The following is a 16733-nucleotide window of genomic DNA, read 5'->3' as shown; positions in this document are numbered from 1 at the left end:
TGCCTCTGCTAGTTGGGGGGACCTGAGGAGGTATTTTGCTGATTTCCCTTGGAATGACTACTGCTTCCGTGTCAGAGACCCGTCTTTGTGTGCTGAGAGCATAACAGAGGTGATAGTGTCTGGCATGGAGGCGTACATTCCTCACTCTTTTTCTCGTCCTAAACCTTCTAAACCTTGGTTTAACACAGCTTGTTCTCGTGCTATACATGATAGAGAGGTGGCCCACAAAAGGTACTTAAGCCTTCCATCACCAGAATCTCATGCACTTTATATTTCTGCCTGGAACCATGCCAAGTCTGTTCTCCAACTAGCCAAAAACTCCTTCATTAACAGAAAATGTCAAAACCTTTCAAGATCTAACTCCCCTTGTGATTTCTGGCATCTAGCCAAAAATATCTCCAATAACTTTGCTTCTTCTTCTTTCCCTCCTCTACTTCAACCAGATGGCACCATTGCTATCACATCTATTTCTAAAGCTGAACTCTTTGCTCAAACCTTTGCTAAAAACTCTACCTTGGACGATTCTGGGCTTGTTCCTCCCTCTCCTCCACCCTCTGATTACTTCATGCCACCTATTAAAATTCTTCGCAATGATGTTTTCCATGCCCTCGCTGGCCTAAACCCTCGGAAGGCTTATGGACCTGATGGGGTCCCTCCTATTGTTCTCCGAAACTGTGCCTCCGTGCTTGCACCTTGCCTAGTCAAACTCTTTCAGCTCTGTCTGTCAACATCTACCTTTCCTTCTTCCTGGAAGTTTGCCTACATTCAACCTGTTCATAAAAAGGGTGGCCGCTCTAATCCCTCAAACTACCGTTCTATTGCTTTAATTTCCTGCTTATCTAAAGTTTTTGAATCTATCCTCAACAGGAAGATTCTTAAACATCTATCACTTCACAACCTTCTATCTGATCGCCAGTATGGGTTCCGTCAAGGCCGCTCTACTGGTGATCTTCTGGCTTTCCTTACTGAGTCTTGGTCATCCTCTTTTAGAGACTTTGGTGAAACTTTTGCTGTTGCCTTGGACGTATCAAAAGCCTTTGATAGAGTCTGGCACAAAGCTTTGATTTCCAAACTACCCTCCTACAGTTTCTATCCTTCTCTCTGTAACTTCATCTCAAGTTTCCTTTCTGACCGTTCTATTGCTGCTGTGGTAGACGGTCACTGTTCTTCTCCTAAATCTATTAACAGTGGTGTTCCTCAGGGTTCTGTCCTGTCACCCACTCTCTTCTTATTATTCATTAATGATCTTCTAAACCAAACTTCTTGTCCTATCCACTCCTATGCTGATGATACCACCCTGCACTTTTCCACGTCTTTTCATAGACGTCCAACCCTTCAGGAGGTAAACATATCACGCAGGGAAGCCACAGAACGCCTGACTTCTGATCCTTCTAAAATTTCTGATTGGGGCAGAGCAAACTTGGTATTGTTCAATGCCTCAAAAACTCAATTCCTCCATCTATCAACTCAACACAACCTTCCAGACAACTATCCCCTCTTCTTCAATGACACTCAACTGTCCCCCTCTTCTACACTGAACATCCTCGGTCTGTCCTTTACTTATAATCTGAACTGGAAACTTCACATCTCATCTCTAGCTAAAACAGCTTCTATGAAGTTAGGTGTTCTGAGATGTCTCCGCCAGTTTTTCTCACCCCCCCAGCTGCTAACTCTGTACAAAGGCCTTATCCGTCCATGTATGGAGTATGCTTCACATGTCTGGGGGGGTTCCACTCATACTGCTCTTCTAGACAGGGTGGAATCAAAAGCTTTTCGTCTCATCAACTCCTCTCCTCTAACTGACTGTCTTCAGCCTCTCTCTCTCACCGCCACAATGTTGCATATCTAGCTGTCTTCTACCACTATTTTCATGCTTACTGCTCTTTTGATCTTGCTAACTGCATGCCTCCCCTCCTTCCTCAGCCTCGCTGCACAAGACTTTCTTCTTTCTCTCACCCCTATTCTGTCCACCTCTCTAACACAAGAGTTAACCAGTATTCTCAATCATTCATCCCTTTCTCTGGTAATCTCTGGAACTCCCTGCCTGCTTCTGTATTTCCACCTTCCTATGACTTGAATTCCTTCAAGAGGGAGGTTTCAAGACACTTATCCACAAATTTTTGACCACTGCTTTGACCCTTTTATGGGACTGGCATTTCAGTGGGCATTTTTTTTATTAGATTTTTGTTGCCCTTGGCCAGTATCCTTCCTACATAAAAAAAATAAATAAATACTCTTATAATAAGGAAAACAACCTTATTGCTGGGATCATAAAAACATAAATTCATCACAGCAAGACAAAAGCAAACTTTGGTGAGGAGCCGGGCATCATTAACTCTATTTCCCCCACAGTAGCACTTACGTTGTGGTGATTCTAGATGCTTCAGTTACTGTTTTGTTTAAGATATTTAGTAAATGTTTGTTAATGTTATTATACTCTGTATTTGTGGTACTTAGGAATACATGATGGTATAGATGCTGTTGAAAAAGTTATGCCTCCCCAGTGTTTATTGTAGAATAACAGCACATGTTTTCTTGTGCAGGATAATGTTCATGAGGATTAAATTATGCATGAGATTTGTGGTAACTTCTATATTACAATACAGAGAGCTAATGATGAAACAAGTACAAATAATGAATACCACATATACTTATGCAAATTGATAAGGGAGAAAATAAGTAAAATGGCTGTAAATACTGTGTACAAAGATATGTTCCCAAATTAAAAATATTCTGGAATTCAGAAAGTGTCAAGTCTCAAGAGTTCTGGGTAAAAGATCATGTACCTGTATTATTATTATTATTATTATTATTATTATTATTATTATTATTATTATTATTATTATTATTGTTGTTATTATTATTATCATTATTATTATTATTATTAGTATTATTATTATTATTATTATTATTATTATTATTATTATTATTATTATTATTATTATTTTTACTATTATTATTATTATTATTAAGCTTTATGCTTTGTGGCAAGGGCTAAGAATATTACCACTGTATTCCCTGCATATTGCATATTGCATGTACAAACAGACAAGGAAAAACACTACATGTACGAGTTCTGAATGTGCATGGAAGTCATGTGGATACAGGTAAAAGGGAAATGGTTAGAAGAATGTTTGTGGAGCATTGAGTGAAACAAAGTTGAAAGGAAAGGGTGAATGTGAATTTGGTGTATGATTAGGAAGGTGTGTATTAGAGAGAGAGAGAGCACAGCCTTATTTTTTTCATTTATTTATTTTTTTTTTTTATGTAGTAGGGACACCAGCCAAGGGCAACAAAAATCCAATAATAAAAAAAAAGGCCCACTGAGGTGCTGGTCCCTAAATAAGGTCCAGACTGGTAGTCAAAAATTGAAGGATTAGTGTCTTGAAACCTCCCTCTTGAAGGAGTTCAGGTCATAGGACAGAAGCAGACAGGGAGTTTAAGAGTTTACCAGAGAAAGGGATGAATGATTGAGAATAATGGTTAGCTCTTGCATCAGAGAGGTGGACAGAACAGGGGTGAGATAAAGAAGAAAGTCTTGTTGGTAGCAAGATCAGAAGAGCAGTTAGCATGAAAACAGCAGTAGTAGATAGCAAGAGATGCAACAATGCAGTGATGAGAAAGAGGCTGAAGACCGTCAATTAGAGGAGAGGAATTGATGAGATGAAAAGCTTTTGATTCCACCTGGTCTAGAATAGCAATATGAGTGGAACCCCCTCAGACATGTGAAGCATACTCCACACATGGATGGATAAAACCCCTGTACAGAGTTAGCAGATGGAAGGGTGAGAAAAACTGGCAGAGGTGTGTCAGAATGCCTAACTTCATAGAAGCTGTTCTAGCTAGAGATGAGATGTGAAGTTTCCAGTTGAGATTATAATTAAAGGACAGACCGAGGATGTTCAGTGTAGAAGAGTGGGGACAGTTGAGTGTCACTGAAGAAAAGGGGATAGTTGTCTGGAAGCTTGTGTTGAGTTGATAGGTGGAGGAATTGAGTTTTTGAGGCATTGGACAATACCAAGTTTGCTCTGCCCCAATCAGAAATTTTAGAGAGATCAGAAGTCAGGCATTCTGTGGCTTCCCTACATGAACTGTTTATTTCCTAAAGGGTTGGACATCTATGAAAAGGCATGAAAAGTCCAAGGTGGTATCATCAGTGTATGAGCGGATAGGACAAGAAGTTTGGTTTAGAAGATCATTGATGAATAATAGGAAGAGAGTGGGTGACAGGACTAAACCTTGAGGAACACCACTGTTAATAGATTTAGGAGAACACTGACCATCTAACACAGCAGCAATAGAATGGTCAGAAAGGAAACTTGAGATGAAGTTACAGAGAGAAGGATAGAAGCCATAGGAGGGTAGTTTGGAATTCAAAGCTTTGTGGCAGACTTTATCAAAAGCTTTTGATATGTCTAAGGCAACAGCAAAAGTTTCACCAAAATCTCTAAAAGAGGATGACCAAGACTCAGTAAGGAAAGCTAGATCACTAGTAGAGCAGCCTTGACAGAACCCATACTAGTGATCAGATAGAAGGTTGTGAAGTGATAGATGTTTAAGAATCTTCTTGTTGAGGATAGATTCAAAAACTTTAGATAGGTAGGAAATTAAAGCATTATGACAGTTGTCTGAACTGTCACCCTTTTTAGGAACAGGCTGAATGTAGGCAAACTTCCAGTAAGAAGAAAAGGTAGATATTGACAGACTGAGTTGAAAGAGTTTGACTAGGCAAGGTGCATGCACAAAGGCACTGTTTTGGAACACAAAGGCACTGTTTTGGAGAACAATAGGAGGGACCCCATCAGGTCCATCAGCCTTCCAAGGGTTTAGGGCATGGAAAACATCATTGCATTTTAATAGGTAGCATGAAGTAGTCAGAAGATGGAGGAGAGGGAGGAACAAGCCCTGAATCATCCAAGGTGATCTTGCTAACTGCATTACTCCTCTCCTCTGTTTTTAGCAAAGGTTCGAGTGAAGAATTCAGCTTTAGAGATAGATGTGATAGCAGTGGTGCTATCTGGTTGAAATAAAGGAGGGAAAGAAGAACCAAAGTTATTGGAGATGTTTTTGGCAAGGTGCCAGAAGGCACATGGCGAGTTAGATCTTGAAAGATTTTGACACTTTCTGTTAATGAAGGAGTTTTTGGCCAATTAGAGAACACGCTTGGCACGATTCTGGGCAGAAATATAAAGTGCATGAGATTCTGGGTGATGGAAGGCACAACTACCTTTTGTGGGCTACCTCTCTATCATGCGTAGCACAAGAACAGGCAGTGTTAAACCAATGTTTGGAAGGTTTAGGTCAAGGAAAGAGTGAGGAATGTGTGTCCCCTGTATCAGACACTATCACCTCTGTTATGCACTCAGCACACAGAGACGGGTCTCTGACATAGAAGCAGTAGTCATTCCAAGGAAAATCAGCAAAATATCTCTTCAGGTCCAACCAAGTAGCAGAGGCAAAACACTAGAGGCACCTCTGCTTAGGGGATTCCTGAGGAGGGATTGGAGCAATAGGACAAGATACAGATATGAGATTGTGATCAGAGGAGCCCAGTGGAGAAGAGAGGGTAACAGCATAAGTAGAATTAGAGGTTAGGAAAACGTCAAGAATGTTGGGCATATCTCCAAGATGGTCAGGAATACAAGGAGGGGGGTGTTGCACAAGTTGCTCTAGGTCGTGGAGGATAGCAAAGTTAAAGGCTAGTTCACCAGGATGGTCAGTGAAGGAAGAGGAAAGCCAAAGCTGGTGGTGAACACTGAAGTTCCCAAGAATGTAGATCTCCACAAAAGGGAAGAGAGTCAGAATGTGCTCCACTTTGGAAGTTAAGTAGTCAAAGAATTTCTTATAACCAGAGGAGTTAGGTGAGAGATATACTGCACAGATAAATCTAGTTTGACTGTAGTCACAGCCAGATGGTGGAAAACTCAGAAGATTCAAGAGCATGAGCATGAGAGCAGGTAAAGTTGTTGTGCACATAGATGCAACATCCAGCTTTAGATTGAAAATGGAGATAGAGAAAGTAGGAGGGAACAGAAAAGAGGATACCGTCAGTTGCCTCAAACACCTGAGTTTCAGTGAGGAAAAGAAGATGAGGTTTAGTAGAGGAGAGGTGATGTTCTACAGATTGAAAATTAGATCTAAGTCTACAAATGTTGCAGAAGTTAATGAAGAAAAGTTGAGAGGGATGTCAAGACATCCCAAAGCTCCGAGACTGGTGTAGGAGCCGCCATGATAATTTTGAATTTTGAGTGAGAGGTGTGTGTGTAATTAGGTGCTTATGGTTTTGTGTGAAGGAAGAGGGCAGGCTGTAACTGCCCCCTTGTGTTGTGAGACACAAAGGGAAACGTTGAGTGAAGTCACAGCTGAGTTTAATGATAGGTGTACAGCAACCCCTGATCCAGTGCTCTAGACCTCACTGGGAGTAATTATTGTTTCAGCAGGTGACTGCTACCTCCTCCTGTCTTAAGCAAAAGGGTACAAAACTGCATTTTAGAGCATTGGGAATTATTGGCAAGAGTAATGTGAGTAAATGTAAAGTTTGGAAAGGGGTTGTGAGCCTTTTGAGTACATATGGCCCAGATAGCAAAAGAAATGAGGTAGATGAGAACATACAGAGTTTTGGAGACAGTACTCTTCTACTGTTGGGGAATTTAAATGCTTGAATGGGAAATAAAGTTGTGGTCTGTCAGAAAGCATGGTGTGCCAGGTAGGAATAAAAGTGGGGAAAAAATTAGAATTATGCATGGAGCGAGAACTAGTGACTGGTAACACAATGTTTAAGAACAAGGATATCTATTGATGTACCATAAGATCTCGCATCTAACAAGTAATAGGTACCAAAAAGTACTTGCAACATGTGAGTACAGACTTATGGAGGAAATTATAATAGGCAAGAAAAAATTGGACCAAAGCCCTATTTTTTAATCATAACATGTGGCATTGGTGTTAATTCAAGTCTGTAATCAAACATATTGATATAAATTAATAAATAGATAAGATGAAATGTGGATAACTCACATCTGAGTGATGAAATTAAGTGGATGGATAAGACAAAAGGTTGTATCCCAGGCAGAAGGGAGACTAAAGCTAGTCTGCTCTCTCAAGCCCACCATTGTCACTGCCAACACCACCACTGCCACTACCCTCTCTTCTTGTTCTCTGCTGCCTCTTGTGATAACTCCAAGTTTTTTTTTTATCCTTTTGTAAAGCAAGTCCAGAAAGATCATCAGGAATATCACCACACAGTTTTATATCTGTCCTCATCTTCATCACTTATAGTTCCTTGTCCTTCACTTTCATTCACATTTGCCACAACTTCCCTAAGCTCATGGCATTTGTTTCAGTTTTTCATGATAAGTTTGTCTTATTTCACACAAGATGGAAATTTAGGCAGCTTCAAGTGGTAGCACAGACATGGGTGGAGGAGGAAAATTGGGATAATTGGGAGAGATGTATGTGGAAGAAGGGTGGACACTAATGATGGATGTCATGCACTTGGCTAAGTGGTAGCTGATTTAAGCCACATCTCTTGAATTATTTCTTTAGATTCAAAATTCCCACATTAGATATGAATGTGAGTGTGTAGCATGGTGGGCTGCAAGACTACCTCTCTCCAGCGGGGGCTGACAAAGCTAAGAGTATGAATGATGTGTAAGTGTGTGGTTCCTTGTCTGGGCCATCCCATGTGGGATTGCCTGTCTGGTTTATAGTAGATAGATTAATTATTTTATTTGGTTAGTTTCTTGCAAGACCTGATAAATATCTTAGCTGATACTCAGAGCAAAAGTAGGTATGCTTATAGACCTTCAAAATTGAGGCAGAACACCAGCATGCACTAACAGTTCTTTCTCAAACAGGTGGCCCAGCAAATAAATTATGCAAGAAACCTCCATGATGAGTTGAGGCAGACATTGCTCATGCAAGAAGAAGAGACTGTAGAGTGAATAAACAAGATGAAGTGAACTTTTACAACCCAAATGTATTCCTAGTAAAATATAGTTATATTTTCTTTCAACTTATATTTTGAAATTGTACTTTTCTGGACTCCAGTTGAGATCATACACACTTGTAAATATCCAAAGAATCTTAGTTCTTAATCATGACAAATTGTTGATGTAAAATACCATATTTTTATCACTACAATAAACATACTGTCTATTTTTCATCTGATATATATATATATATATATATATATATATATATATATATATATATATATATATATATATATATATATATATATATATATATATATATATATATATATATATATATATATATTCATGCATCCAAAAACTCAAAGGAGATATTTGAGATGAGGTGGCAAGAGGCACGTGTTCATGCACACACACACACACACACACACACACACACTCTTTATATATATATATATATATATATATATATATATATATATATATATATATATATATATATATATATATATATATATATATATATTCAGTGGCACCTCGTGATTCAAACTTAAATGGTTCTTTGGGCTATTCAAATTGGGAATGTTTGAATTAGGAAGCAATTTATCCCATTCAAATTAATGTGGAAAAAAAAAAATTAATCTGTTCCAGTCCAAAAATCCCCCCTCCCCCCTTTTTTTTCTAATTTTTATGGATTTATGTTGTGCCCTAAATATGAATTGAATGAAAAGAAGCTAAATTGTAGAAAAAAATACAGTGAAAGAAAATGTGAAGTATCATATATTTCAGCTTATAAGATTCCACTTGATTCATCCTAAAAAAACACAAAATAGTGGGTTGTCCTATTTGTCAGATACAGAAACAATGACCTTAAAATTTTATGATAAATACCATAAATAAATACACCAACCTCAAAATAATGAATCTTCAAAAGTTTCTGCCATCTTCAGTCTTGAAAACAGTTGTTGTGGTAGACACATTTAATTTATTTTGCATTAAAATATCTCTCTCTCTCTCTCTCTCTCTCTCTCTCTCTCTCTCTCTCTCTCTCTCTCTCTCTCTCTCTCTCTCTCTCTCTCTCTCTCTCTCTCTCTCTCTCTCTCTCTCTCTCTCTCATACTTAAACTATATTGGAACACACACACACACACACACATAGACACACACACAGTAGGTACACAGAACCTTGATTCACGAACTAAATTCATTCCATGCCTTGGTTCGCAAACCAAGTTGTTCACAAACCAAAACAATTTTTTACATTGAAATTAATATAAATGTAATTAATCTCAGAAATGCTATTTTCACATATTTATTTATTTATTTTTCTATTTATTTATTTATTTATTTATTTATTTATTTTTTTTTTTTTTTTTTTTTTTTGTGTGTGTGTGTGATGAATAGTATAGAATAAAACTGAAATACATGTCCTTAAATATAGACAAATAACACTAAATTAAATAAAAAGGTACTATAATTTACCTTTGTTGTTTATAGTTGCTGGCATGGGTGGATGGTAAGGGAGGAGAGGAAGAGGAGGAAGCTACTGAATTTTGGGTAAAAGACTGCTGCCTGCTTCCTCCCCTCTTTGCTCCATACACACACACACACACACACACACACACACACACACACACACACACACACACACACACACACACACACACACACACACACACACACACACACACACACACACACACACTCTCTCTCTCTCTCTCTCTCTCTCTCTCTCTCTCTCTCTCTCTCTCTCTCTCTCTCTCTCTCTCTCTCTCTCTCTCTCTCTCTCTCTCTCTCTCTCTCTCTCTCTCTCTCTCTCTCTCTCTCTCTCTCTCTGGATATAATGAATTTTTGTCTTTAACAACCCGACCTCCCCATATGTGTTCATTACTGGTAATGTTCTGTAATTTACAATAACTGAAAGAATAATCCAGGCTCTTTGGGCCAAGAGACTGAGCCAGCGGTGACATCTGACACTTTTCTCCTTCTTAGGTGGCATAATGGGAGCTAAAATAACACAAAAAAGGAGAAAAAATAATGTTTTTGAACATGGCACTCACGAACAATGTTTACGTTAAGCACCCCCCTATGCACAAATGAGCACGAGGTTCCATAGATTGTGTGTGTAATGTGTGTTCCTACCCCAAAGCATCATTCGTGAACCAAGCTAAAATTGTTATTCATGAACTAATTTGTTCGTGATGTGGGGCATTTGTGAACCCAGGTTCTACTAATATATATATATATATATATATATATATATATATATATATATATATATATATATATATATATATATATATATATATATATATATATATATATATATATATATATATATAGGCAGATTGATATATAGATGGGTAGACAAATAGCTAGATAAATACAGATATAGATATAATGTGTATACATAACATATATATATATATGTATACATACATGCCCTGTTTATTTATCCCTTAAGGTGTGACTAAGACCTTTTCTGGTCTCTTGTAACGAGCAAACATGTGTGTGTGTGTGTGTGTGTGTGTGTGTGTGTGTGTGTGTGTGTGTGTGTGTGATGTTCTTGAGATAGTGAAGAGAAAAGAGGAAAATCATATGACAATATGATATTGGTAATGAGAAAATTGACAGTCAAGGAAGAAAACTATTCAGATTGTGAAGATACAAGAAACTTACCACTAGAGAAGCATGTATGATAGTGCAGAAACATGCAGACTTCTGAAATGTTAGAAATATTCATCTACATGGATGAGGAATCACCGAGAGATCCATTAGTGTCTGTAATGTTATAGAGGCTTGAATTTGCTGTTTTGATTTGATCACTATACAACAAAATCAGAATACAAACAGCTTCAACCAAACTGGCCCAGTTGTAAAAAAGAGATATTGTATAAAACTATGACTGAACACTGGAGGAGGAAAGAAGAAGTGGAGACAATCATGCTACTGAAAGCATTTAGAAAAATTAGAAAATGTGGACAGGGAAAACTTTGACAAGTAATGATAGAACCAGGAGTCATAAGTACAAATTTAAAAAAAAATTAGGCTCCTGCCTGAACAATGTCAAGAAATCCTAAATATGTGAATCATTGATGTTTAGAATGAGATACATGTGAAGGTGGTGTGTGCTAAGAACTGCCACCGGTCAGGAATATATTCAGCATTCTATGTTAATATTTAATCTTAATATTCACAAAACCAAAAGAAGAGAAAATAGTTACTCAGGAAGTGAACAGAATTGCTGCTCAAGACATTCACTGCTGTATAATTTGAGCTATACTCCTGGTTATCACATTAAATTCATCCATGAATATGCATGCATTACACAGAAATACAACAGACATACTGAAGAACTTCTGGGAGAAATTAAAATGGCACATAGCTTCCCAGATCAACACCTTTCCTATCTAGTCTATTTTCACCTTCCTCCCTTTCCTTACTTTACTACAAGTATAGATATACATTTAAGTATTATTTCAGTTAATAGCATCTCCAGACTAAATTCTTATCACTGTAGATCTCATCTTTCCAAGTATTTTTTATCACTGAATGAAGTTGACAAATCAAGAAATAATTGTAATATCAAATTTTGAATGCTTAGGTGATGTGTAGATTGAAGTCTTAGTAATAAATTTGCTAGTGAACAGTTAATTAAATCACAAGATGCCCTTAACTCTTCAGTCATTAGAAGATTGATAAATGGCAGTTAGGAGAAATCCCATCATATTCTTCATGCAAGATGTGAGTTGTAGACCCAGTTGTTGCAAGCCAAATCTAATATTTTAGTAAAAATATAACTGATTTTGCTGCAAGAGTTATCATATTTATTAAGAACATGTCAAAATTCGTCAGAAAAAAAAAATTAATTAACTAAATAAATTAAAACTACTCTGTTTACTGAAATCATACCTATATGTGAAATCATACTTATATACATATATGATCAAACCTGGCATCCACAGAATATTTGCTTTGTCTATTATCAATTTCACATCTCCAGTTTCATGTCATATGTAAGATTCTACCTCTACGGTGATGGGGTGAGTGTCATGGGCAATCTAGGAGAATTGGGAGGGGAAATAATGGTCATTGTCCTCCCAAAAGTATGCAACCTTAAATTTGGCTAACACTATGTATTCTTTGAGTACGAGTATGGTGAGTGAATGGTGTGGGTGATGCAACTGACCGACCAGTCACAGCCCAATACATCACTCACTTCTAAGCTAAAGGGCAAGTGAATCAATCCATGCACAGTGATGTTACCATCATGTGAGCATCTGCTACCTCTCAGCTCTTCTATCTGATAGCACTTATAGACATGCAAAGTAGCAATATGGCTGTGCTTGTTGTGTTTGCATAATGGCATTAAAATATAGTTGCTATACCAGCAATAGGACAGGGATGAGAGCATGTGACAACAAAACCATGAGGTGAATTTCTTGTTCCCTCTGCCTTGGACCTTGTTGTCTTTCAGATGTATCATAAAACTGTACATTTAACTTAGTATTGTAAATTATGAACTATGTACTTCTTTAGAAAATTTATATTTTTGTGTTATTCAAGATTGTAGAGAACTAGCCATTTATTAGCACATATCTTCTTGATACCCTTAAGTTTATGTTTTAAACTAGGATGTGCATGCTACACCTGAGTGTGTTGTAAGCTAATAAATGCATTTTTTGTGTATCAGTGTTTCTGTATCCTCAATATCACAGATATGTTTAGAAGCATATCTGATTAGAAGCAACAATCTGATCAAACAGATGTAAGGAAATTTTTCTAAAAGGTAAAGTAGTCACGTTGCTGCTAACACACAACATTCTAACACAAATTGCGTCAGCTGCAGGGGATCAGTTTGCTTCCAAGTCATACTCTAATGTGGGGATTTTAAAGCCTAATACAGGGATGGGCCACAACAAGCCACACAGAATTCCACAAGAAGCACAGTAAAACTAATGTCAGGGAAATGAGTGCTCTGCCACCACCACTATCACCACCCAGTGATGCAAGTCTAGTGAGAAAGGCAGATTGCTCCTGCCATCCACAGTGATATCAACAGTGAGCATTCTTTTTTTTTTTTATGTAGGAGCCAAGACAAGGGCAATGAAAATCCAATAAAAAAAAAAGCCCACTGAGCTGCCAGTCCCAAATAGGGTCCGGTGGTGGTCAAAATTTGAAGGATAAGTGTCTTGAAACCTCCCTCTTGAAGGAGTTCAAGTCATAGGAAGGTGGAAATACAAAAGCAGGAAGAGAGTTCCAGAGTTTATCAGAGAAGGGGATGAATGATTTGGAATACTGCTTAACTCTTGCATTAGAGAGGTGGACAGAATAGGAGTGAGAGAAAGTAGAGTCTTGTGCAGCAAGACCACAGGAGAAGGGGAGGCATGCAGTTAGCAAGATCAGAAGAGCAATTAACATGAAAACAGCGGTAGATAATAGCAAGAGATGCAACATTTTGGCGATGAGAAAGAGGCTGAAGACAGTCAGTTAGAGGAGAGGAGTGGATGAGATGAAAAGCTTTTGATTCCACCCTGTCTAAGTGTTATGAGTGGAACCCCCCAGACATGTGAAGCATACTCCATACATGGACGGATAAGGCCCTTGTACAGAGTTAGCAGCTGGGGGGCTGTGAGAAAAACTGGCGGAGACGTCTCAGAGTGCCTAACTTCATAGAAACTGTTTTAGCTAGAGAGAAGATGTGAAATTTCCAGTTTAGATTATAAAAAAAAAAGCAGACCGAGGATGTTCAGAAGAGGGGGCGATGTGTAGAAGATGTGTAGAAGAGGGGGCCAGTTAAGTGTCATTAAAGAAGAGGGAATAGTTGTCTGGAAGGTTGTGTCAAGTTGATAGATGGAAGAATTGAGTTTTTGAGGCATTGAACAATACCAAGTTTGCTCTGTCCCAATCAGAAATTTTAGAAAGATCAGAAATCAGGCGTTCAGTGGCTTCCATGTGTGAACTGTTCACTTCCTGAAGGGTTAAAAGTCTGTGAAAAAGATATGAGAAGTGCAGGGTGGTATCATCAGCATAGGAGTGGATAGGGCAAGAAGTTTGGTTCAAAAGATCATTAATGAACAATAGGAAGAGAGTGGGTGACAGGACAGAACCCTGAGGAACACCACTGTTAATAGATTTAGGAGAAGAACAGTGACCATCTACCACAGCAGCAACAGAACAGTCAGAAAGGAAACTTGAGATGAAGTTACAGAGAGAAGGATAGAAGCCATAGGAGTATAGTTTGGAAATCAAAGCTTTGCACCAGATTCCATCAAAAGCTTTTAATATGTCTAAGGCAACAGCAAAAGTTTCACTAAAATCTCTAAAAGATGATGACTAAGACTCAGTAAGGAAAGCTAGATCAAAAGTAAAGCGGCTTTGACGGAACCCATACTGGTGATCAGATAGGTTGTGAAGTGATAGATGTTTCAGAATCATCCTGGTGAGGATAGATTAAAACTTTAGATAGGCAGGAAATTAAAGGAATAGGCGGTAGTTTGAGGGATTAGAACGGTCACCCTTTTTAGGAACAGGCTGAATTTCCTTTCCTGTTCCCTTTTAGGAATGGGCTGAATGTAGGCAAACTTCCAGCTTGAAGGAAAGGCAATGTTGACAGACAAAGTTGAAAGAGTTTGACTAGGCAAGGTGCAAGCATGAAAGCACAGTTTCAGAGAACAATAGGAGGAACCCCGTCAAGTCCATAAGCCTTCTGAGGGTTTAGGCCAGCGAGGGCATGGAAAACATCGTGAAGAATTTTAATAGGTAGCATGAAGTAATCAGAGGGTGGAGGAGAGGGAGGAACAAACCGTGAATTATCCAAGGTAGAGTTTTTAGTAAAGGTTTGAGTGAAGAGTTCAGCTTTAGAGATAGACGTGATAGCAATGGTGCCATCTGGTTGAAATAAAGGAGGGAAAGAAGAAGCAAAGTTATTGTAGATGTTTTTGGCTAGATGCCAGAAGTCATGAGGGGAGTTAGATCTTGAAAGATTTTGACACTTTCTATTAATGAAGTTTTTGGCTAGTTGGAGAACAGACTTGGCATGGTTCTAGGCAGAAATACTAAGTGCATGAGATTTTGGTGATGGAAGGCTCAAGTACCTTTTGTGGGCCACCTCTCTATCATGTATAGCACGAGAACAGGCTGTGTCAAACCAAGGTTTGGAAGGTTTAAGTCAAGAAAAAGAGTGAGGGATGTGCATCTCCATACCAGACACTATCACCTCTGTTATGCACTTGGCACACAGAGACAGGTCTCTGTCATGGAAGCAGTAGTCATTCCAAGGAAAATCAGCAAAATACCTCCTCAGGTCCCCCCAACTAGCAGAGGCAAAGCACCAGAGGCACCTCTGCTTAGGGGGATCCTAAGGAGAGATTGAAGTGATAGGGCAAGATACAGATATGAGATTGTGATCAGAGGAGCCCAATGAAGAAGAGAGGGTGACAGCATAAGCAGAAGGATTAGAGGTTAGAAAAAGGTCAAGAATGTTGGGCCTATCTCCAAGATGGTCAGGAATACAAGTAGGGTGTTGCACCAACTGCTCTAAGTCGTGGAGGAAGCAAAACTGAAGGCTAGTTCACCAAGATGGTCAGTGAAGGGAGAGGAAAGCCAAAGCTGGTGGTGAACATTAAAGTCTCCAAGAATGGAGATCTCCGCATAAGGGGAAGAGAGTCAGAATATGCTCTACTTTGGAAGTTAAGTAGTTAAAGAATTTCTTATAGTCAGAGGAGTTAGGTGAGGGGTATACATCACAGATAAATTTTGTTCAAGTGACTCTGTAGTCATAGCCAGATGGTGGAAAACTCAGAAGATTCAAGAGTGTGGGCACGAGAGCAGGTTAAGTCATTGTGCACATAAACACAACATCCAGCTTTGGATTGTAAATGAGGATAGAGAAAGTAGGAGGGGACAGAAAAGGGGCTAGTCAGCTACCTCATACACTTGTGTTTCAGTGAGGAAAAGATGAGGTTTATTAGAGGAGAGGTGGTGTTCTACAGATTGAAAATTAGATCTAAGACTGTGAATGTTGCAGAAGTTAATGAAGAAAAAGTTGATGGGGGTGTCAAGACACTTAGGGTCGATACCAGAAGACCAGTCCAACCTGGGGACATTTGTGGTCCCTTCCCCAGATGGGGACTCTGAGGCTAGTATAGGAGTCACCATGATTTTGAATTTTGAGTGAAGAGTGTGTGTGTGTGTGTGTGTGTAATTAGGTGCTTATAGTTTTGTGTGAAGGAAGAGAGTTGTCTTTAGAGGGCAGGCTGTGACTTATGTTGTGAGAAACAAAGAGAAACGTTCAGTGAGGTCACAGCTGGGTTTAATGATAAGTTCACAGCACCTCCTGATTCTGTGCTTTAGACCTCACTGGGAGTAATTATAATTTTGGCAGGTGCTTACTGCCTCCTCCTCATCAGGTGTGTATATAAATAATGGCTTAGTGTGGGTTTTTAATTATTGTTACTGTACTGTATCAGTTTTTAGTCATTATCCTTGATGTTTTCTGGACACTCATGTAGAATGTGAGTCTCACAGCTTGTTGGTACAAGTTATCAGCTATGCATTTCTGCTGCAGTATTGTCATGCTGGGCAAGCAAGGTAACCTTTCAACATTGCAGGATTATGATACATAGCAAATGTGTACATTTAGACACAATGAACAGATGGTGTGTGTGTGTGTGTGTGTGTGTGTTCCTCATAGTTTCTTTGGTCACAATTGACTAAGTCAAAAGACAGGCAACATTAGTCTGGTATTAAGATGTTGGATACCACACACACTCACAAGCTCTCTACCATACTTCCTGCA

The 16733-nt window shown here is 38.7% G+C and overlaps 1 protein-coding gene across 5 annotated transcripts in view; it reads left to right on the top strand.

The window, feature by feature from the left end:
* The window catches only part of LOC135113190 (intermembrane lipid transfer protein VPS13D-like), a 475970-nt gene extending 463350 nt beyond the window's left edge, over positions 1-12620 (top strand). For all 5 annotated transcript variants that reach the window (XM_064028315.1, XM_064028317.1, XM_064028314.1 and 2 more), the window contains one exon: positions 7857-12620. In XM_064028315.1, coding sequence (XP_063884385.1) covers positions 7857-7943 — 87 coding nt within the window. In that variant the 3' untranslated portion in view covers positions 7944-12620. The remainder of the gene's footprint in view (positions 1-7856) is intronic.
* Positions 12621-16733: the final 4113 nt, after the last annotated feature.

This window comes from Scylla paramamosain, chromosome 25, assembly GCF_035594125.1.
Source record: "Scylla paramamosain isolate STU-SP2022 chromosome 25, ASM3559412v1, whole genome shotgun sequence".
In the NCBI taxonomy this organism is placed as follows: domain Eukaryota; kingdom Metazoa; phylum Arthropoda; class Malacostraca; order Decapoda; family Portunidae; genus Scylla; species Scylla paramamosain.
Note: the sequence above shows the minus strand (reverse complement) of the source record. Positions and strands in the feature narration are given on the sequence as shown.